Source organism: Eurosta solidaginis, chromosome 4 (assembly GCF_040869045.1).
Source record: "Eurosta solidaginis isolate ZX-2024a chromosome 4, ASM4086904v1, whole genome shotgun sequence".
Taxonomy (NCBI): Eukaryota; Metazoa; Arthropoda; class Insecta; order Diptera; family Tephritidae; genus Eurosta; species Eurosta solidaginis.
The window spans coordinates 5,337,815-5,362,306 of NC_090322.1; the positions used below are offsets into that span (position 1 = coordinate 5,337,815).

At 40.0% G+C, this 24,492-nt stretch overlaps 2 protein-coding genes across 5 annotated transcripts in view; both read left to right on the forward strand.

Moving 5' to 3' along the window:
* The first annotated feature begins 13,022 nt into the window (after window positions 1–13,022).
* The window catches only part of LOC137248854 (endoplasmic reticulum-Golgi intermediate compartment protein 2), a 52,721-nt gene continuing 41,251 nt past the window's right edge, over window positions 13,023–24,492 (forward strand). For all 4 annotated transcript variants that reach the window (XM_067779767.1, XM_067779768.1, XM_067779769.1 and 1 more), the window contains exons 1-3: window positions 13,023–13,221; window positions 13,307–13,462; window positions 14,644–14,936. In XM_067779767.1, the coding sequence (XP_067635868.1) occupies window positions 13,101–13,221; window positions 13,307–13,462; window positions 14,644–14,936 (570 nt within the window). In that variant the 5' untranslated portion in view covers window positions 13,023–13,100. The remainder of the gene's footprint in view (window positions 13,222–13,306; window positions 13,463–14,643; window positions 14,937–24,492) is intronic.
* On the forward strand, window positions 17,437–20,117 carry vtd (RAD21 cohesin complex component verthandi). The gene has a single exon (XM_067779772.1). The coding sequence runs from the start codon at window positions 17,750–17,752 to the stop codon at window positions 19,991–19,993; it is 2,244 nt and encodes a 747-aa protein (XP_067635873.1). The 5' UTR covers window positions 17,437–17,749; the 3' UTR covers window positions 19,994–20,117.

A 24,492-nucleotide genomic window follows, 5' to 3' on the forward strand; every position in this document is an offset into this window, starting at 1 on the left:
GCCCAGAGAGATGTCACACACAGATGCATTTACTTATATGCCTATGTGCGCGCGAGAGACTGTAAACTACAAACATTCACATCAATAATTCAATCTTTATGTATCTACATAAACGAATAAATAATTGCCTCTACACATATGTACGTATACGAGCAGCGGAGCGGCAATGCACAAACACATGCATATATCTTATCTGAGTTGTCACAAGAGTGAGCAATAATTTGTGCACGTAGTTGTGGCTGGCGATTTTGTAGCCGAAACAACTAGTAAGTTCTGGAAATCGAAGAGCCTAGAAGTATGCAGCGTAAACTATAAAAGCGGCGCCAGCGAGTAAGAAGTAATTCAGTTTGATTTGAATTGTCAAGCAGTTACGAGTAAGACGATATCTAGCGAGCAATAGCACTATTATTTTGAAAGTCAGTTTCCTTTAAGATATCAGTTTGGTTATTAAGCTATTCGTTGCACAGTTTGAGTGTTATTGTGAAGTACTTAATAAAGGCCATTTTTCCATCATTCAATATTGGAGTTATTTATTCAACAGTTTAGTGATTCGAACTTAGCAGAGGATTGCAAATAAGAGGATTTGCAAGTAAATTCGTTACAATTGGTGTCAGAAGAGGAATTGTTGAATAAATTCCGAAGATTGGGAATACAACTTGGACATGGCAAAGTTCAGTGAATTGAAGATCCAGCAACTGAAAAAGGAGTTGGAAAACCGTGGATTAAATACAACTGGCAATAAGATCGAACTTCAAGCACGGCTACGAGAGGTAATGGAGTCGCAAGGAATTGATGTCGACGAGTTTGTCTTTTATCCTGATGGGGACGAAACAACAACAAAAATGGAAGAGAAAAACGAAACATCGCAGACAGTTACGAGCACAGACTTGAACATGATATTGGCTGCAATAACTGTTCAAACATCGACAGTGGCATCTCAGCTGGAATCGCAGGAGACACGTTTAACATCCAAGATGGAAGAACAGAAAACGTATATGTCATCTCAACTAGAAGAACAGAAAACGTATATGTCATCTCAACTAGAAGAACAGAAAACGTATATGTCATCACAGATGGAATCCCAAGAGACACGTATAACATCAAAGATTGAAGCACAAGAAACGCGTATTTCGGAAATGTCAGCACAAATTTCAGCACAGATATCATCTCAGATCTCCACACAACTAGAAGAGCAGGAAGCCCGTATATCATCTAAACTGGAAGCGCATATGGAAGAAAAACTAACCCAGTTTCATGAAGGCTTCAGTGGTCGACAGGATAAAATCGAGGCCGAGGTGGATGCTTTGAGAGGACGTATCGAGCAGTTACAACTAAATCGTCCAGCAGTTTCAGCGAGTAATCCAAAGGTAAAAACACCATCCTTTGACGGTTCTGTTCCTTTCCAGGTCTTTAAGCTACAGTTTGAGAAGACCGCAGCAGTGAACAACTGGAATGTGGAAGATAAAGTTGCAGCTCTGTTCGTGGCATTGAAAGGGCCAGCAGCCGAAATCCTACAGACGATTCCCGAAGGAGAGCGGAACAACTATGAAGCATTGATGGCTGCTGTAGAACGACGTTACGGAAGCGAGCATAGAAAACAGATATTCCAAATTGAGTTGCAAAACCGCTACCAAAAAGCAAATGAGACATTGCAGGAGTTTGCTTCAGATGTTGAAAGGTTGGCTCATCTCGCAAATGCGGACGCACCCGTGGAATACACCGAGAGGGTAAAAATCCAGAGTTTTATAAATGGCATACGAGACGTGGAAACGAAGCGAGCTACATACGCGAACCCAAAACTGACATTTGCTGAAACGGTATCACATGCATTGACTCAGGAAACTGCCGCCCTATTGAGTAAACCAGCATATAAGGCTCATCGTGTAGAAGTAGAAAGGCCAGAATGGGTAGACACAATTTTGGAAGCACTGAAGGGATCACAACAGAAAAATGCCGGAGTTATTAAATGTTTCAAGTGCGGCAACCCAGGTCATATTGCACGACATTGCAGCACCGGTGCCAATAGCTCCAACAATGTGGGTGGCCGTAAACGCAGAGCTGAAGGAGATGAGCAAATCTCCAAGTCCACTCAATCGTTAAACTAAAGCGAGTCAGCCGCAAGGGGCGACAGCTGGCTCCCTCAATTGAATGCCCCATAATCTCTATCTCACAAATTGGAAGAAGGTCAAACAATCTTACGGTCGGAGGACATGTGGATGGAAAGAAACGTTTACTGACTGTAGATACGGGTGCATCTCATTCCATCATTCGAGCGGATTTAGTCAACAAGGAGATAACACCATTGCATGGAGCAAGATTGCGTACAGCCACTGGAGAAGACAGCACGGTTCTAGGAAAAGTATCATGTGAAGTCGCAATTGGGAACGCCACGGTAGTACACAATTTTATAGTGGCAGAGATTGTTGACGAAATCATAATTGGAGTGGACTTCTTAATCGACCAGGGCATCAAGATCGACATGCAAAGCAAGACGATGCGATATAAGAACATGGATGTATCACTTAATTTCGGCTACGAGAGAGGCTACAGCAGTAAACGAGTGCTGGTAGAAGAGAGTCAGCGAATACGACCAAAATCCGAAGCAGTCATCTGGGCAAAGGTTGATGGAGATTGTGGGACAAACAAATTGTGGGTTGTCGAAGCAGCAAACAAATCAGCACTGAACATACTTGTAGGAAAAACCCTGGCTATGACAAACCAAGATGGACGTATTCCGGTAAGAGTACTCAATGAGTTCAATTCACCACTCAAACTGACTAAAGGAGCTATTTTGGGAAGATGCCAAGAGGCTGAAGTAGTTATTAACTGTGAACAGCTCCAGGAACACGTTTCAGCTAGTAATACTAATCTTTCAAATGACATCACGGCATGGACGCAGGGGCTAGGGGAAGCATATCAGAGTAAGGCAAAGCAACTGCTCCTAAAGTACGCGAACATATTTGACCAGGATGGTTCTAAACCAGGCCGCACCAACGTTGTGAAACATCAAATTGACACTGGAGATGCGAGGCCGATCCGTCAAGCTCCACGTAGTGTTCCACTGGCGAAGCGGGAAGTTGTGAGTCAAATTATACAAGAAATGAGCGACAGCGGCGTCATCGAACCATCAGCTAGTCCCTGGAGCTCACCGGTAGTACTTGTAAAGAAAAAGGATGGAAAAATGAGGTTTTGCGTGGACTACCGGAAGTTGAATGACGTTACGAAAAAGGATAGCTACCCATTGCCAAGAATTGACGACACTCTGGACTCGCTCTCTGGTACGAAATGGTTTTCCACACTGGACTTGAAAAGCGGCTACTGGCAAGTGGAGGTAAATGAGGAAGACAAAGAGAAAACAGCCTTCAGCGTCGGAGATGGTCTTTGGCAATTTACAGTAATGCCCTTTGGACTATGTAATGCACCAGCTACTTTCGAGAGACTCATGGATCAGGTATTGAAAGGACTACATTGGAAAACATGCTTGGTGTACCTGGACGACATCATCGTATTGGGCAAGAATTTCGATGAACATCTTAAGAACTTGGAGGAAGTTTTCCAAAGAATAGCTGGCGCTGGTCTGAAGTTAAGTCCCAAAAAGTGTGCGCTGTTTAAAAAGGAAGTAAATTATTTGGGTCACAAGGTAACGACAGAGGGCATATGCACTGCGAACGAAAAGATAGAGGCTGTAAAGGATTGGCCAAGACCACAGAACCTACATGAATTAAGAAGTTTCCTTGGGCTGTGCACATATTACCGCCGATTTGTACAAAATTTTTCCAGCGTAGCCCATAGCCTCCATGAGCTTACAAGAAAAAATAAAGCTTTTGAATGGAAGAAGGAGCAAGAAGTGGCTTTCCAAACATTGAAGGAGCGTTTGTGCACTGCCCCAATGTTAGCATATCCGATTCCAGGAGCAACATTTATTCTAGATACAGATGCGAGTGGATATGCTATAGGAGGCGTTTTATCACAACTGGTCGATGGACAGGAGAAGGTAGTTGCATATTACAGCCGTTCGATTGGAAAACCAGAGAGGAACTACTGCGTTACGCGGAGAGAGCTGTTGGCATTGGTAGAGTGCGTTAAACATTTTCACAAATACCTCTACGGCCAGCGATTCCGTGTCAGGACAGATCACGCAGCTTTAAAATGGCTACTGCAGTTCCGTAATCCGGAAGGACAATTGGCACGGTGGATCGAGCGACTACAAAGCTATAACTTTTCCATTGAGCATCGAAAAGGTAGTACCCATGGAAATGCCGATGCAATGTCACGAAGACCATGTAGTTTGGAATGCAAGCACTGTTCAAAAGCCGAGGCTAAAGAAGAAATTATAGACGTCCGGCTAATGACTATAACATGTACAGATGAATGGGACAAGGAACAGCTAAGAAAGTGCCAGCTAGAAGATGCAGATCTGTCACGTGTTATGCAAGGTCTCGAACGAAATGAAAGACCAAACAGAGAAGAGATGTCAGCAGAGAGTCCCATTGCGAAGTCATATTGGGCACAGTGGAACAGTTTAGAATTGATATCCGGTTGCCTTCATCGAGTATGGGAGAGTGAGGATGGTAAATACAATAATAAACTGATTGTTGTTCCCAGAAAGAGGATTCCTGATGTGCTCAGCGAGCTGCATAATGGTCCAAGCGGAGGTCATCTTGGAATCACGAAGACGCTCGAGAAGATTAAACAGAGATTCTATTGGGTTGGTTGCCGTCAGTCGGTCACTGAGTGGATTGCGAACTGCAAGGTTTGCAGCAGAGCGAAAGGGCCCAGAACACGAAGTCATGGCCAGATGAAGCAATATAACTCAGGCGCGCCATTTGAAAGGATCGCCATGGATGTCGCAGGTCCATTTCCTACTAGCAACCGCGGAAACAAATACGTACTGGTGGTTATGGATTATTTCAGTAAATGGCCAGAGGTATACCCAATCCCAAACCAAGAAGCAGAAACAGTAGCAGAAGTGGTTAAAAACGAATGGGTTGCAAGGTATGGTGTACCAATGGAGTTACATTCTGACCAAGGCAGGAATTTTGAATCAGCTGTGTTCCAAGAAATGTGCAAGAAGCTGGGCATTCGGAAAACACGGACAACTGCATTGCATCCTCAGTCCGATGGTATGGTGGAACGTTTCAATAGAACATTGGAGGAGCATTTAAGGAAAGTAGTAGACAAGTACCATAAGGACTGGGATACACACATATCATTATTCTTGATGGCCTACCGATCGGCAGTACATGACACAACGGGCCAAACTCCCGCAAAGGTAATTTTTGGCAATGACCTTCGACTGCCAGCTGATTTGAAGTATGGGATAGATGTCGATGCGGAGAGGAATGTCAAGAAATCCACTGGTGTTTTGGAAGAAGAGCTGAGAGAGATACACAATCTGGTAAGGCAACGAGCAAAGATTATGAGTGACAAGATGAAAGCAAGGTACGATAAAGCAATTAATTCGGAAGGGTTTCAGGAAGGAGATTTGGTGCTGCTATACAACCCACAACGAAAAAAAGGTTTGTCCCCAAAATTGCAGTGTAACTGGGAAGGTCCATACAAAGTTGTAAAACGAATCAACGATGTAGTGTACCGCATACAAACCATCGGTAAACCACGAACCAAAATGAAGGTGGTCCATTTGGAAAGGCTAGCAACGTTTAGATCGAGAGATTTGTCTGATCGGGACGATCAGACTTAGGTGGAGGGCAGTGTCACGGATATTAGCATCACTAAATTATCCCATCACTAAGGCGATGCTAAGGCCATGCCAAGCAGTATTTACGTTAATAATCAAATCAAGTATACACATATATAGGCAGCCCAGAGAGATGTCACACACAGATGCATTTACTTATATGCCTATGTGCGCGCGAGAGACTGTAAACTACAAACATTCACATCAATAATTCAATCTTTATGTATCTACATAAACGAATAAATAATTGCCTCTACACATATGTACGTATACGAGCAGCGGAGCGGCAATGCACAAACACATGCATATATCTTATCTGAGTTGTCACAAGAGTGAGCAATAATTTGTGCACGTAGTTGTGGCTGGCGATTTTGTAGCCGAAACAACTAGTAAGTTCTGGAAATCGAAGAGCCTAGAAGTATGCAGCGTAAACTATAAAAGCGGCGCCAGCGAGTAAGAAGTAATTCAGTTTGATTTGAATTGTCAAGCAGTTACGAGTAAGACGATATCTAGCGAGCAATAGCACTATTATTTTGAAAGTCAGTTTCCTTTAAGATATCAGTTTGGTTATTAAGCTATTCGTTGCACAGTTTGAGTGTTATTGTGAAGTACTTAATAAAGGCCATTTTTCCATCATTCAATATTGGAGTTATTTATTCAACAGTTTAGTGATTCGAACTTAGCAGAGGATTGCAAATAAGAGGATTTGCAAGTAAATTCGTTACAATATGTATTAGGCCGGGTCGATTTGTGGGGAGGCAAAAAAATCGCCCATTGCTCTGTGAAAATCATATTCTAGGGATCAAAATAAGAAACATTTTTAATTTTAATTTAATTTAAGACAGACAGAAACAAAAACGGGTTTAAATTGGAGAAAACAAAGAAAGAGATGGAGAAAATACAAAAACAATTTATATTGAAAATTTTAAACTTAGAAATAAAGGAAGCCAATATTCAAATTAAAATCATCAGTACCGATATAAGACACATTAGGGATGACCTAAAGAAGCGACTAGATGAGGACGATTTTACTTCGGTGTTGGCAAGTGAAAAACAATTTATAAACAAAATACACACTGCCACAGAGGAACACTTAAACTCAAAACTACAAGTGCATGTCAGAAAAAATTTTGAAATGTTTGGTCTAAGGACGAACGAAGAGTGGTTTATAAACGAAACCAATATACCAGTATCAGAAGAGAACCGTAGCTGATATAGTGCTGGATAAGATTCTTGACGACAGCATTGCCGAATTAAAAACTAAGGACATATATATCAAATACATAAATAAGTATGTAGATGATATATTCGCAATAATAAAAACCAAGGACGCGGAAGAAATACTAAAAACTCTAAACAGACAACATAATAAAATCCAATTTACAATAGAAAAAGAGAAAGTAAACAAAATAGCCTTCCTAGACGTTGAAATAATAAAATCAAACAATAAAATTAAAACTAATTGGTACTCCAAGGCCGTAGCATCATCAAGGATGATAAACTATCACTCCAACCACCCATGGGTGCAGAGGAAAAATACGACAATTAACTTTATTAAGAAAGTTCTAAACTTAAGCGAACAGGAGTTCATGAAAGAAAACGAACGACGAATTAAAAACATTTTATACAAAAATGCGTACCGTAATAAACTCATAGACTCATGGATTACAACAACCAAGGCAAACATACCTAACAATGCGCGAAATAATGTAAGCTTAAGAACTGAAAACGAAAAGAAAATATACACAGGCGTCAAATACATACCAGGCCTAACAGACAACAAATCAATGCAAAGCTTATAAAAGAACAACAACATAAAAATTGCACACAAACCAAACCAAACACTTAGCACAACATTTACACAAACAAACGACAAGATAAGCAAATACCAACAACACGACGTAGTGTATGAAATAAAGTGCAATGGAGCAATAGGAGAAGAATGTGATAAAATATATATTGGAACCACGAAGAGATCGTTAAACATAAGAATAAATGAGCATAAAACCGACGCGAAAAACAAAAAAACCACCACAGCTCTTGCTGAGCACCTGACTAGCACAGGCCATACAGCAGATTTTGAGAACACGAAAATTATAGATATTGAGAGAAGGGAGAAAACGAGATTAACATTAGAAGGGCTGCGCATACAACAAAAAGTAAACAAAGCGATGAATTTCAAAGAAGATGTGGATAACATAAACTGCGCCTACGCGACTGCAATCAATTACAGTGTACGAGGCAATGGACACAGTGGCTCTTTTTAAATAAGCAGAATGTTGTGTTATTTATTATTATTGTTATTGTTGTAGTCACAATTAAATTATATTTTAATGTGTGTAATTATACAAATTAATGTAAGTGAAATATTGATGAATGTTGGTTGTCGTGAAAATATTAATAATTTTCATTTTTGTTTTATGTTTTATGTTAAATAAACCAGGCTCCCTGAAGAAGATGTAAAAACATCGAAACGCGTAGGAGAACAAGGAAAAACTGTTAGGGTCTGCTGCTACGGTCTATGGCTGCGATCCACTTAGGAGCGAGTTCACGGGAACACGCCTAGCGGTGTGGCGAAGGTTGCGATAAATAAAAATATCGAAAAGAGAAAAAGATAGACCGGCCATCACTAGAAAAATTTCTTCTTTTCCCACCATGAGTTTCCGCCGACCAGACACGAAAAATTAAGAAGAAAAAAAAAGAAACCTACTACTAGAAGGAGCGAAGAAAAAAAACTACAATTGCTTGAGCCTAAGTTTTGGCGGCCCTGCGATTGCACAAAATCACACACAGCTCAAATAGAAGCTCGAAACCCGGCTGAGAAGTGTGAAGAACGCGAGTGTGAATCAAAAAGATATCTCCTACACCTGCACAATTAGAGAAAAGCAGATATCACGAAAATTGTTGCAAGAAGAATTCTATCTGGGCGCAAATAAGTTACGTTCTAGTACTTAATGTTTTTTATACTACAACAAAAAGCTAGGAGGAATCGATAGCGCAAGTACCGGCACAGTCCATTCCGGCGAACCTCTTTTCGTTTCGTCTATTTTGGGTGGTAATATACATTACAACGGGTGTGTTGTATTGGCACAAACTCAACGTGTGGAATATCCTGTTGAAGTAGGTCGGCGGGTCACAGGCACACCTGGCGAGGAAAGTACTAGTGATTCCGATTCAGATTCAGACGGCACTAGACTAGTGGTGATGAGAATCCTTGGGGTCCGAAGATAAACCCCTCTCCCTACGGTTATGAAGTACACCACCACTTTTGGGAAAGCCTCCAACACCACCCCCGCCTATCGGGCCAGCAGTACGCAGCAGCATTACACAACGAACGCCAAAATTATCACCAAGTCATCAGGATCGTAAAGGTCAACACGGAGTTCTATTGCCATCAGGTTCACTTGATCACCTCAGACAGAGCGCAACAACCAAGGACAGTACCAACACCAACCTGCAACGACAACGTTTAAAGCAATGGGTGAGTTCGTTCCAAAACGAAAGTAATATTAATTCCCAAAATAAACGCTCGCTTTTAGGCACAATAAAATTAATTTTTAGATGATTACATATTTTCGGTAATACATTTATACTTAGAGTGTTTATAAGTTGTAACTAAACATTTAAATATGAATTTTAGTATTTAAGGAGTTGTGTTTTTTTTTCTTTTAACACGCGCTCCCAGTAACATTAACGTTTAGTTTCACTACATTAGGAATTTGGTTATATGGATATATATAAAAGTAGTACATACATATAAAATTGTTGCACATTGGCGCGCGTTGACGCATTTAGGATGCTACAGTCTTAACTCTACTAGAGCGCAGTTCCAGTTGATTTATTTATTTACATACATTTGTTTTGCGTTTTCCTACTGCTAAATATTGTTGTTAAATTTGCCGAAAGGAAAGACAAAGTTAGTAAATGTGCTAAATCTTAATACATTTTCACGTTTAGAATTTCAACTAAGTTTAGAAATGTTTAAAGGAATTTCAACACATATTAGAAATGTTCGAATGTAGTTTATTGTAGCACATGCAAATGAAAATTTAAATCAGCTAGGAGCTTGCTGATACGAGAAAAGTATAATTAACGTAATTGGATACAATCGAATGAAATTATCGTAAATTGGAACTTAGAAAAGAAAAAATAAAAATTTTTACTAAATACAATCCAAGGTAAATTGGAGTTTGGAAAACTATAATTTAAAATAGATATGACATAAGGAAATCTAATTAAATCCTAACCAAAAAGGAAAATTCTAAGTTAGAAATAAGAAAATGTAATTCAAACCAAACAAAAAGAAAAAAAAAAAGGAAATTAGGATTAGGAAAACCAGGCTTAGAAAACTAAAATTCCTGATAAATTAAAACACGCAACCTAAGATAACTTGAGGAACAAAAAGGAGAAAAAAAAATTTATATATAGGCAATTTTTTTTCTGAAATAACAACATGCTATACACACACCTATGTAAAAGAACACCCACTAAACCAAATATACCAGAAATAAAAGGAACTATAATAAACTACAATGCAATTAAGCAAAATTTAATAAACTAAACGATTACAAATAATAATAATACAAATAAATTAAATAAAATACAATAAAATAAGATAAATTAAAATAAACTAAAATAGAATAAAGTAAAATGAATAAAATAAAATGAAATAAACTGAAACAAAATAAAATAAAATCAATTTCAATAACATTAATCTAAATATATCAAAAACCAAAAGCAGCCTACGATCAAACAAAATATTTTTTTTCTCTTTTTGCTTAGGGCTATCCTTAAAGCGTGTCAAATAAGTTCTTAGACGTTTCGAATAAGTTCGTAGATAAGGGCAGCTTGGTTTGCAACAAGCACTTAAAATATAATATCGGAACGGTTGTAAGGAATATATAATGAATTGCTGTAAATAAATTTTGTAATAAAATGGGAATGCTGACGTCGCTATTTATTTAGAAGGCACTTAGGGAACAGGTAAGGGGCCACCGAAATTTTAGGTGCGTCGGTGGCCATGGTTATTTGAGGGTGGGATAATGCACCGGGCGTCGCAACAAGACCCGCGGCGCCCCCTATGTATATTCGGCCCTTTTCTTTTTGTGTTCCCTTTTCTTTTTTTTTATTTTTGATCTTTTCAGCTTTTTGGTTATTATTTGATTTTCAGCTTTTTTTTTTTTTTTTTTTGATGTTGATTTTTAGAGTTAGTAACCGGTCATGTCCGGTTCGGTAAATTTTTTTTTTTTTGAATTTTAAATTTTTGAATTTTTGTTGAATTTAGATTTTGAATGTCAACGGTCTGTCCGTGACATCCGGTTCGGCCGGATGTTGTTTTATTTTGAATTTTTAAGTGTTTTGAGTCGGTCTCTGCGCTTCTGTCGGTTTTGTTTTGAATTTGACAGCTGCTAGTTTTGATAGGCATGATAGGAACATTTTTCTGTTTATGGCGCAGGAACAGTAAGGTTGGCAAGGACCCGCCCCAGCCGACAATGACTAGCCACTGTGCACCAACATATCATGCCGACCGCCTTCCTTACTGCTTCCACTGTAGATGCATAACCATAACAAAACTTAGTTTTTGTCTTTAATTAACGGCCTTAAAGCTCTGAAAATCAAAATATCTTAATTTAATTTAATTTATTTATTATTACGGCTGTTTAGGCCTAAAACTTAAACTACTAAGTACAATTCATTATTATATCATTTATTTCTATTGAATATGCTGTTGGAATGCCATGTGATTCCGATCAGCATATTTACTGGCGTAACAAACGGACGAGTCTGGGAGCCAGTCATTTAAGGAAGGTTGGAAAGGACGCGTTTCCAATCCTCCAGGGCTCCCAGCTTAAGGCAACAAAATTTGGAACTTATATTTTTCAATTATATTGGTATTTTAAGCTGTCGGAATGTATTGGTCTCCGATCAACACAGCTAAACATGTCTTTGGATGTTGGAAATTGAAGTGTACCCAATCACCCCTCTACTTTGTTTAGTAAAGACGCTGTCGGAACGCATGAAGATTCCGATCAGCACAGCTCAAAATATATTGGGAGGTTGAAAAGGACGTGTTTCCAATCCCCCTGCTCCAACTTTTGTTTGACCTTATTTTGGTTACACATCATATAATTTTATTGTTATATTAATGCTGTCGGAATGCGAGTGATCCCGATCAGCAAAAGTAAATATAGGCTGAAAATACCGAAGGAACCATACCTCTAAAACGAATTCTGATGTCACCCCCCACCCCCCCCCCCCCTTTGGGTCGTAAGGGCAAATTTTGAAAAATTCCACTTTGAAATGCCTATGTTTTTTCTTTTTGGAGTTTATTTTTCTCTTTAGAAATTTATTTAGTCAGAACATATGTAAATGAAAAAATGAATTCAACTTAGTAATAGAAAAAAAAATTTAAAAAAAATTATTAGAAATTAATTAATTTAAAACATCACTGTGATGCATTTGCATGTCGTAAACATAGTTGTGTGGGTTTTTTATTCAACCGTTTTAAAAAATGAAGGTATCATTGTGACACAATTGCAGATCGTAAAATTGCTTGTGTGTTTTTTTTAAGTCACCACAAGACACAGCAGGTAGAATTGAAATTGCCCCTACCCAAAAGTTCGACCCAAAGGGGGACATCGGAATTCGTTTTAGAGGTATGGTTCCTTCGGTAAAGTTTCTTATTTTGATCCCTAAAATACGATTTTCACAGAGCAATGAGCGATTTTTAAATCAACCCGCCCTAATATGTATAATTAACTTGAAAACAAAAAGTTACAAATTTCGGAAGATCCAGGAAATTGAAAGAGTACAGACACAAATAGAACCGAAGTCGAAGATCTAGTTCACTTGTTCACTTGTTCAGTTGAGAGACCCGGTCAATTGAACAAGTTCAGAACGAAACGACCCAACTCTATCAAATTTTGTATCCCTAATCGTACATCTCATTGTTTACTATATAGTTTGGCAGCTTAATCCGAGGTTATGTTGCGAATAGAGTGGAAGGCACTCGCAGGCCGTGAAAATAGGCACTCGAATGTAGTGGAATGAAGAACAGTAGGAAGGCCAGAGTTGCATTGGATCAATCATTGCATCAATATTAAAGATAAATTTAGAAAAAGCAACTAAATACTTGAGTATAAGCAAACATTTTCTTTCAATTACTGCAATTAAGGTGTCCTAGATGCCATATATTCCAAAATTATAACATTTTATGTCTGTTTAAAAATTTAACTTCAATTTCATTAAGATTTCCGTAATATGGCCATTAGTGATGTTTGTGTGTGTGTGCAAATTTTGAGCGATCAGCTGATAGTTGCGTTACTTGGTAAAGTTTACAATGGTACATCTGTTTTGTAGAAATAAAGTTGTTTGGCTAAAAAATAGCAATTAAATAAACAAAATGACTGCAACGCTTCGATATCGTGGCGATAAAAACAACCTCATTGAATTGGCCAAAAATTTAGATGCATTCAAAAAAGTGCCAGAAAAGTATACAGAGACAACTGAAATTGGCGGTACATGTATGTAAAATTTGTATTTGTATCCCCATTTTTCGTTAATCAAAGTACTTTTCCACGTATGTAAATATTGACGTTGGTCGCCCAGTATCCTTGCTGAGCCGTCTACTCATAATTTTTCTCATATACAATGAAGTATGCTATTACAGGGAGGCTAGCCTTGTTTATCAATTTGAACCGGATATTGATTTGGATGGAAAAGTGCAAATGCATGTGGATATCACTGTGGCTATGCCATGCCGATGTAAGTATACCTTTTTACATCTTAAACAGCAAACTCTAGTAAAAGTATAGAACAGGGGTCGGTCGCTAAAACGCGTCCAAAAATATCGATATTAACTAAAAACCTAAATACCCGCCAGCGGGGTTAGGGGTCAGAATAAACCCGCGGTAGGTATGCCTGTCGAATGAGTCGACTAAAATACCAGATTCAAGGGCCTGTGTAGCGCAACCCTTCAGGTTGCCAGCGCAATATATAGGTTCTCCAAACCCAATTGTCAACCTCAACTATCCACGGCGAATCCTTTTTCACTAACAGGCGAGGCTCTGGCGACCCCAAGCTCCTCTGGAACTTGGTGGTGGGGATGGAGGGATGACCTGAAGGTTTAATGTGGCCATATAAATCGTTCCCGAGATGGTTGGGCCAGCACCTTAATGGTGCTGTGTTACTGGGGCGTACCGGATCTGTATCCGGCAAAGGACCATCACATCGATAACACTCCCCAAAGCCTTCGGGAAGCAACCTTATCGCTACAACAACAACAAACACCTAAAAAAGACCTCGGGTTCCTGGGACTCAAGGGGTTGTGTAGCGCAATATATAGCTTCTCCAACCCAATTGTCAACCTCACCTTCGAGCGGCGAATCCCGTTTCACTAAAAGACGAGGCTCTGGCGACCCCAAGCTCCTCATGGAACTTGGGGGTGGGGAGGGAGGGATGGCCTGAAGGTTTAATGTGGCCATATAAATCGTTCCCGAGATGGTCGGGCCAGCACCTTAATGGTGCTGTGTTACCGGAGCGTATCGGATCTGTATCCGACAAAGGACCATCACATCGATAACACTCCCCAAAGCCTTCGGGGAGTAACCTAATCGCTACAACAACAACAACCTCGGGTTCCTCCGAAACCGAGGTGCGATCCATGGTATTATTGTGCAGAACACCTTTCTGCGTTGGCCACCGATGGGGGGATCAAAATTAAATCCCAGCAAAATCCTTTAGTACACTACATTTTTCCAGTGTACAACAACCACATGACAATTGCGAACTTCAACTTCAAATATTTTCCGCCTTCGTATTATTGTTGTCGAGGTCAATATGCATATTTTGACACCTCTCCCCATGTATCTGGGCGCGTATTAGCAGTCGACCTCTGTTCTAGACTTTTATCCAAATTCCATATTTATGCGTTTCTAAAATTGAAGCTCTCTCCGGTGTGGATCTTATGGATGAGACGCAACAAGATGTTTTTGCATATGGAACATTACAACGAGAGGGTACCTGGTGGGCCTTACCGGAAGGGGAACGTTTGCAATTTGAACGTATGCAGCATATGAATACTTTCCTGCGTGAAGAATATCATTCGGTTGCGGATATACTTTTTAAGAATATCATTAAAAGTAAAGAAGTGCATGCTAAGTCGCTTCAAAATGTAAAATCACTACCAGAGGAGCAGTACGATGCTTGTCGCTTGCATGGAACTTTAGGACTTAATAAGGTAAAATATTTCGCTGAGCAAAGTTTTATATTTAGAAAAGGTGGTTTAAAAATCTAAAGCAGAAGAAAGTGGTACCTTAAAGTATTTAGCGAGCTTTCTGTCGTTCCCCCAGCGGTTAGGGGGTCAGAATATACCCGCGGTAGGCATGTCTGTCGTAAGAGGCGACTAAAATACCAGATTCAAGGGGTTGTGTAGCGCAACCCTTTCAGGTTGCCTGCGCAATATATAGCTTCTCCAAACCCAATTGTCAACCTCACCTATCCCTGGCGAATCCTGTTTCATTAAAAGCCGAGGCTCTGGCAACCCCGAACTCCTCATGGATCTAGGAGGTGGGAGGGCGGTAAGCAAAGAAGGTCGCATGTGGTCATAACAAATCGTTCCCGAGATGGTCGGGCTTGGTACCGGATCTGCATCCGGCAAAGGACTATCAACATCGATAACACTCCCCAAGGCCTTCGGGGAGTGTCCTTATCGCTACAATAACATCAACAGCTTTCTGTCGTGATTAGGTGGGCTCAATCTAATGGATTGTTTATGGATCTTCATCAAACAAAAACTTTTAATATAAGCCCTACAACATTTGACGTTTCACCTGTTAATTTTTTTGCATTGTCAATATGGTCACCGCGAAGAGGAAAACTGTTGTTGTTGTAGCGATAAGGTTGCTCCCCGAAGGCTTTGGGGAGTATTATCGATGTGATGGTCCTTTGCCGGGTACAGATCCGGTACGCTCCGGTAGCAGTACCATTAAGGACGATTTATATGGCCACATTAAACCTTCAGGCCATCCCTCCGAGCCTCGTCTGTTAATGAAACAGGATTTGCCACGGATAGGTGAGGTTGACAATTGGGTTTGGAGAAGCTATATATTGCGCTGGCAACCTGAAAGGGTTGCACTACACAGCCCCTTGAATCTGGTATTTTAGTCGCCTCTTACGACAGGCATACCTACCGCGGGAATATTCTGACCCCATAACCCACTGGGGTAAGAGGAAAACTCTCCGAATACAGCTTAAAATTTCGCCCGAACCGTCTGATATGAGCATGGAGTAATCTGACTCCTTTTTCTCTAAAGATTTTTCTAGCTTTTGTAACCACTTCGATGTAGTCCCTAGATTCCGTGGACTAATTTTTAGATGAAGATCGCAGAATACTGAACCATCAAGAACTCCATTGCGTTTTGCCATCACCATTTAAATTAATTGTTGCGAAATTAATCACTTAAACCAATCGCAATGGATTTGGATTTATTGGTATTCTAAAAAAAGTAAGGCAGCCAGAGAAACATTCAAAAAAGGCTGAGTTACACCTAGAATCTACATCTCGTGCTATCTACCCATAAGTGTCACATTGTTGTGACATTTGGATGTTAAATCTCTATCCATATCTGGATCACACTTCCTTGGAACGCGAGGAATATTAAGGTCCGGTTTTCTAGTGCGAGTTAAAACTGTAGTTGACAAGGGTTTATATTCCAGTCGCCTAACACCAACACGCACTTTTTGACAATCTGAGCAAAGGTATGTTGTTGCTGTAGAGATGAGCCAACCATATAGTTAAACCATGAGTTGAAACTCGCACTGAAAAACCGGGGCAAAAAGAAAAAATCCCAACCGTTATCACTGAAAGCACTTTATGTAACTTTGCTCGTGTAAAAAATATGGACCATTGTAAATTTTACCAAGTAGCGCAACTAACAGCTGATCGGTGAAAATTCGCACATTCACACGCACAGTTCTCGACTCAGTTTCAAAAAAAAACTTTAGATTATTTAACTCAAATTTTAAAGTGAGATAATCATTACGAATTTATGTATATAGAATATATAAGGCGTTTTTGTTGTTATTAAAACAATAGTTTTATTTATATTAAAGCTTTTATCAGTTTTTTTTTTTAACTTTGAAAAAACTCCGAACACCATTCCTTCATTATATGACATTCGACTGCCTAGTCCACTGCCTTCCACTCTATTCGCAACATAACCTCTACTTAAGCTGCCAAACTATATAGTAAACAATGATATGGACTGCCCATTTTAGCTTAAAGCCAAAGTCATTGGTGCCGTATGTCGTATCGCTGTATCCGTATCGCTAACGTAATCAGCTGTTTATCGTTACGACGGTAAACCAAAACCCAATTAGTTGGCTACGATACGGTTACGACCTTAGCGGCACCATTAATCGATTGCATTGATTCTCATAAGGTTGGTCGAATCAGCTGTTATAAGGTTACTGATACGGTTACCGATAAAGCACCAATGTCTCCAGCTTAAGCCGTCAAAATGGCAAAGTGTAGTTTAAGGTATCTAGTGACTTGACATTATTCTGCACGGCCAATTGGTTGAATTCGCTTTGCCCACCTGGTATGGATTCGACTTGGTGAATACCACAGTTATTTTTGTTTTCGCCTTCGAATTCGTTGTGGCACTTTTTCGCTAGAAATTGTAAATACAACCCTGGTTATATTTAATGTATGGATTGGAAACAGCTGGGAATTATAAGTGCTGTCGCTCATTTTTGTGTTGTTGAAAACATTTGCTAAAGTGAAACGTTTCAGTGATTTCCGCGTATTAATATTTAGTGTAAGTGAAATCTATATATTTTCAAAGGACCATGATATACTATACCGATATCGTAAGAAATTGTATGAATCAACTTTGTGAGCATTGCATGGATGAGTGGCAATATCGTATACACATTCCAATTAAATTAATTGGGACGATATGGCTACACTATGAACACCATCAAAAAAGAAAGCTGCAAAGAAATGTTTAGTTAATGGTGGCATAGTTGAAAGAATTTTATTAAAAAAATATGTTTTATGCACATTTAATTTTGGCCAAAAAGGGCCCATTGGCTCGAGTATGGTTGGCTGCTCATTGGGATAAAAAGATAACAAAGGCGCATGTATTTGAAACTAATATTGAGAAATCTGTTGAAGGCATAATGCAACCAAAAGTAAAATTGGCGCTTCGTACATCGGGCCATCTATTGTTGGGCGTCGTTAGGATATATTCGAGAAAAGCAAAATATTTATTAGCTGATTGTAATGAGGCGTTTGTTAAAATTAAAATGGCATTTAGGCCTGGAATGGTTGATTTGCCAGAAGGTCATAGGGAGGCGAACGTAAATGCAATTACTCTACCAGAAGTATTTCATGACTTTGATACAGCTTTGCCTGAATTGAATGATATTGACATTGAGGCACAATTTGCAATAAATCAATCAAGGGCGGATGAGATCACTATGCGTGAAGATTATGGCGGCAGCTTGTCATTATCAATACATGATGATGGCTTTGGTGATATGGGATTTGAAGGTGATACTCCTGATTTGATACGTGGACCAATTGATGCCAATATAGATGATAAACTTTTTGGTGATGATGGAATGGCAGATGTAACATTAGTTGATGAACCCAAAATAACATTGAACGATGCGGATTTAGCTAATTCACGTCTAGATGGCGATGGTTTTGGTGATGAATTTGGACAGCCAGAACTCTTTGAAGATGATTTATTCGCCGAACCACCACCACCATTAGAAACAAGTGACAATAATAATCCAAAAGATGCTGTCAGTGCAGTACCAGCATCAGATGATGATGATGACGGCATGGATCATATGGATGTTAGACCACCATCAGTGGCATCAAGTTGTGAACACGCTTTGGAAACGCATGAAGTTGAAAAAGAAGTTCACAATAAAGATGATGCTGTCAATGAGGCTATAGATAACGCAAAAGAAGATGAAAATGCATTAGATCAGTCAACTTTGCTGCAAAATGAAGATGAAAGTTTTGCGCTTGCACCAATAGATGCCTCAGCATATAAAGGTGTAACAAAAGCCAAACGTAAACGTAAACTCATTGTTGATGAAGTCAAAAATATATCTGGCGAAGAAATGAAAGCACAATTAGCAAATACTTCCGATATTGTGACGACCTTAGATTTGGCACCACCAACAAAAAGATTAACATATTGGAAAGAAACAGGTGGTGTGGAAAAGTTGTTTTCATTGCCATCTAGAACACTTCCTGCGCGTATGCTATTCATGAATTATCATCGCCATTTGTCTTGGCATACTACATCACTTGAAGATTTCTCTATGCTTGGACCAGCGGATGTATTAGCAATAGAGCATATACAAAATGAAAACGATACAAATGCAATAAATAATAAACGGGGACGTAAAAGAAAGCATGAAACAGTACAACAAAATATTGCTGCTCCAACCGCAGATATAACAACACAAAGTCTAGCTGCACCAGAACCCGTACGTGAACTAGAACAAAGCACTGGACAAAATCAATTCTCCTTAGCTGATAATTTATTACCAAACGTTGGCGAAAGTTCATTGTTTGATAATATGCGTAGTCCAAGCGCTATGTTAGGTATAAATGATATGCAGGGTCTTGAAAATTTAAGCGCATTACACGATTTACCACCACTAACACCAGGTAATATTGGACAACCTGGCGGCATTGATGCCTCCGATGATTTCAATCATGATGATGCGGCGCCGGTTGGACCACATCATGATGGTGATCATACACCGCATCATTCTGGCATCGAAAATATCGAGAGTTTACCAAATTTACCAGCTGATCAGGTGTCGTCTATATTGCAAGAAGCTGAGAATATGCCGCTAACTACACAAAGCCAACAACAAGACGAACCACAACACGAAATGAATAAAAATCAACAACAACCACGTACCAGCGATATATCAACGGATTGGAATGATTATGATTTACCACCACTACCACCAAATCCTGCTGACGAACAATTGGAAAACGAAACTGATGAACAATTTGAAGAACGTGTTCTCAATAAGCGTGCTGCACAATTATTTTATACAGTTAAATCTCGTTTACTTAAACAAGATTGTTTGATATTATCAGCATTAACGGCGAACAATTCTAGAAAGCAGGCCGCACAAAAATTTTATTCACTTTTGGTATTGAAAAAGTTTCGTGCACTCAATATAGAACAGGCGCAACCATATACGGATATAGAGATAACAAGAGGACCATTATTTGATAATCCAAAATTATAAAAAGCATGCAAACCTTCATTTTAATTACTTTATTATGTAATAAATATATGTAACGACTGTAAATTCAATTTTAAATTATATGATTTTCATTATGTAAATAATAAATTATTTTTATATAAATAAATATTATTGTACACAAATAGATAGGCAATTCTCAAGGTCCCCTATTCGCCGTAAGTGCTATGCTTCCATCAAATTTTATAATTGGAACCATGGAACAACACAAATTTTTCAACATATCCGGTTGGCTGTAACTGCTAACACATATATTTAAAAAAAGCCAAACCGAATATATTTATATGTGTAGGTAATAAAGAATTTCAAAATTCAATTACTACATATGTATAATCTTACAATACAGGGCTATCTATTTAATGTTTGCTGATTTTTTGTTATAAACTGCTAACAAAGGTGAATTCAGTACCAGGTGTTGTTATCCCAACAGCTGCTTGCTTCTTGATTATCTTCCATACACCGACTTCGTACAACAAGGTTGCAATTAATCGAAGGGCCAACCAAACTCTATCCTGTGCAAACCGCGGAACACGCCGTAGTTCGGTTGTTCTCTAGATACGTTTATATTGATCTTTTGATCCGTAAGAACCCTTCCAATACCGTTTCCATACAAATTTGCAATTTAAAAGCTTTGCAAACCAATCCATCGATACTGATAAAAGTTCAACAGCTTAACGACAAAAGGATTTCCGTTTGTTCGAAGAAGTTTTTTTTTACAACTTCAGAACAATCGACATACGAAATATACGACCACTAAAAACAGAATTGCAGAGATTGCCACCAAGACGTAACATTTACATTTATTCGCAGTTGAGAAAAACAAACTTCTTGATGACTTCGACCTGGGCCCGTATAACCTGTTACGATCCGTCATCGAAAGTCATTTTTTAAATCGCAATAGCTCTAAAATGATGAATCGGATTCATGCCACATAACTTATTATAATTTTTAGAAATAGTTTGACAGTTGCATAGTTATCGCTTGGTTGAAAAACGGGACCTGGATACTATAAAAGATTAAACTCTTACTTATCCTCAATCAACCTCGACAATACATGTCCTGCTTCTAATGTGTCTCCATATGAATCCAAACATATTTTCAAATGGAACCAACTCTTCTAGGTTAGGTTAGGTTGCAAGGGCTGAGCTGAACACTATGGTAACAGCTCACTACTTAGGCCACCAATGGGCCAATTGTAATACCCAATACGGTCTCAAAAGAGGACCCCTACCCTGCCTAAAGCGGGTCAAACCATCTCGTGGAAATTATAAATTTTGCCAGAGCCTTTACTTCATAGCAAGAGACCTCAGCGAGGTCATGTAGAAAAGGTTTACCGAGGATAGCCACCATACGCCTACTAAGCGCTGGACAGTGACAGAGAAGGTGCTGGACGCTCTCTTCCTCTTCTGTACATCTGCAGCTGCGACAATAGTCGAAGGTCGTTACCCCCATTCTAGCACCGTGCGTGCCTATTAACCAATGCCCTGTTAGAACCCTTATCAGGGACGATAGAGCTGATTTGTTTAAAATCAGAAGCGCTTCTGTGCGCCCCTTGTCATATGAGGGCCAGGTTTGCCTGGATGTCTCACACGATGATATGGCTGACCATAGTCCATTTGCGATTCTTATAGTGCTTGTGTTCACACGAAGCCTAAAAGTGGCCATGGGTATGCCTACCGAATCATTTCCCGTAAGGATATGGTCGGTGGTGCCTTTTCTGGCCAGCTCGTCTACTCTGCAACTCTTCTAACTCCCATATCTCTTTTTCGTGGGACTTCCGTTAGAGGATATCGATAACAGTTTGTGATTGCCTGCACCTATTGGATAGGTCGAATCACGATTTTATCTTGGTGTAACTGATATAGATAGGATTGGCGGCCACCGTGGTCTGATGGTAGCGTGCTCCGCCTATCACACCGTATGCCCTGGGTTCAACTCCCGGGCAAAGCAACATCAAAATTTTAGAAATAAGATTTTTCAATTAGAAGAAAATTTTTCTAAGCGGGGTCGCCCCTCGGCAGTGTCTGGCAAGCGCTCCGATTGTATTTCTGCCATGAAAAGCTCTCAGTGAAAACTCATCTGCCTTGCAGATGCCGTTCGGAGTCGGCATAAAACATGTAGGTCCCGTCCGGCCAATTTGTAGGGAAAAATCAAGAGGAGCACGACGCAAATTGGAAGAGAAGCTCGGCCTTAGATCTCTTCGGAGGTTATCGCGCCTTACATTTATTTTTATTTATTTTTTAACTGATATAGAAATATTACATACATATATGTAATACTCCTATATTGCTAATAGAAAATGCTCGCAATGTGTTTTGAATTCGAAATCAAAACAAGACAGCCTATAAAATTTTTGTGATTGTAGCATCATAAGTGTGACAAGAAAAAATTTAAATTTAGGTACATTCTATTATGGAATATAAAAACATAAACGTTTAAAAAGCAATATATCGGCACTCTGATGTTTGGGAAAAATGAAGCGAGACGCCTTTTCAGGAAGAAAAAAGCAGAAGCAGAAAACCGTGAGTGCGAGGAGCTTGAGCTGCTAGCCACCAGGAATAACGCCCGAAAATTTTACCAAAAAATACGGCGACATACGGAAGGTTTTAAGACCGGGGCAAACTCCTGTAGGAACGAAAACGGCGACTTTGTAACTGATGTCCAGAGAATGCTTAGATTATGGAGGGAACACTTCTCAGTTTTCCTAAATGGAGGCAGCAATTCACCGCGCAGAGATGAAGCACCCGATCCCGCAATCGATGATGATGGAATATATGTCCCCCCGCCCGATTATGGCGAAGTTAGAATAGCAATAATCAGATTGAAAATCAACAAGGCCGTGGGCGCTGATGGATTGCCTGCGGAGTTATTCAAGTACGGCGGCGCGGAGTTGGTAAGGCGCATGCAGCAGCTTCTTAGCAAAATATGGGTGGAAGAGTGCATGCCCGACGGTTGGAATCTAAGTGTTCTTTGTCCAGTCCACAAGAAGGGGGATACTACAAAATGCACCAACTATCGTGGAATCCGCCATCTCAATATCGCATATAAGGTCCTTTCAAGTGTATTGTGCGAAAGATTGAAGCCCACCGTGAACCGGCTGATTGGACCTTATCAGTACGGCTTCAGACCTGGTAAAACTACCATTGACCAGATTTTCACAATGCGCCAAATCTTGGAAAAAACCCGTGAAAAAAGAATCGACACACATCACCTGTTGTTGTTGTAGCGATTAGGTTACTCCCCGAAGGCTTTGGGGAGTGTTATCGATGTGATGGTCCCTCGCCGGACACAGATCCCATACGCTCCGGTAACACAGCACCATTAAGGTGCTGGCCCGACCATCTCGGGAACGATTTATATGGCCAAGTTGAACCTTCAGGTCATCCCTCCCTCCCCACCCCCAAGTTCCATGAGGAGCTTGGGGTCGCCAGAGCCTCGTCTGTTAGTGAAACGGGATTGGCCGCTCGAAGGTGAGGTTGACAGTTGGGTTGGAGAAGCTATATATTGCGCTACACAACCCCTTGAATCCCCACACACATCACCTCTTCGTCGACTTTAAAGCCGCCTTCGACAGCACGAAAAGGAGCTGCCTATATGCCGCTATGTCTGAATTTGGTTTCCCCCCAAAACTTATACGGCTGTGCAAAATGACGTTGAGAAACACCATCAGCTCAGTCAGAATTGGGAAGGACCTCCCCGAGCCGTTCGAAACTAAACGAAGTTTCAGACAGGGTGACCCCCTATCGTGCGATTTCTTTAATTTGATGCTGGAGAAAATTATACTAGCTGCAGAACTTAACCGCACTGGAACAATATACTATAAAAGCGTACAATTACTGGCATATGCTGATGAAATTGATATCATCGGCCTAAACAACCGCGCTGTTAGCTCTGCTTACTCCAAACTGGAAAAAGAAGCGGTAAAGATGGGTTTGATGGTGAATGAGGACAAAACGAAGTACCTGCTGTCATCGAGCAAAGAGTCAGCGCATATGCGCCTTGGCAACCACGCTACTGTTGGCAGCCATAATTTCGAAATAGTAAAGGACTTCATTTATTTGGGAACCAGCATCAACACTAGCAACAACATCAGCACTGAAATCCAGCGAAGAATGAATCTTGCCAATAAATGCTACTTTGGACTAGGTAGGCAATTGAAAAGTTCTCTCGGCGAACGAAAATCATACTCTACAAGTCTCTTATCGTACCCGTCCTGCTATATGGGGCAGAAGTATGGACCATGACAACAGCAGATGAAGCGGCTTTGGGAGTGTTCGAGAGAAAAGTTCTTCGAAAGATTTATGGACCTCTACGCGTTGGCGAGTACCGAAGAAGATTTAATGATGAGCTGTACGAGCTATACGCAGACATCAACATAGTCCAGTGAATTAAAACGCAGCGGCTGCGCTGGCTCGGCCATGTTATGCGAATGAAAGATGATGCTCCAGCCAAGAAAGTGTTTCTATCGGAACCCGCCTATGGAA

Coding starts and splice junctions, on each gene's coding strand:
- vtd (XM_067779772.1), top strand. CDS start 17,750: ATGTTTTATGCACATTTAATTTTGGCCAAAAAGGGCCCATTGGCTCGA.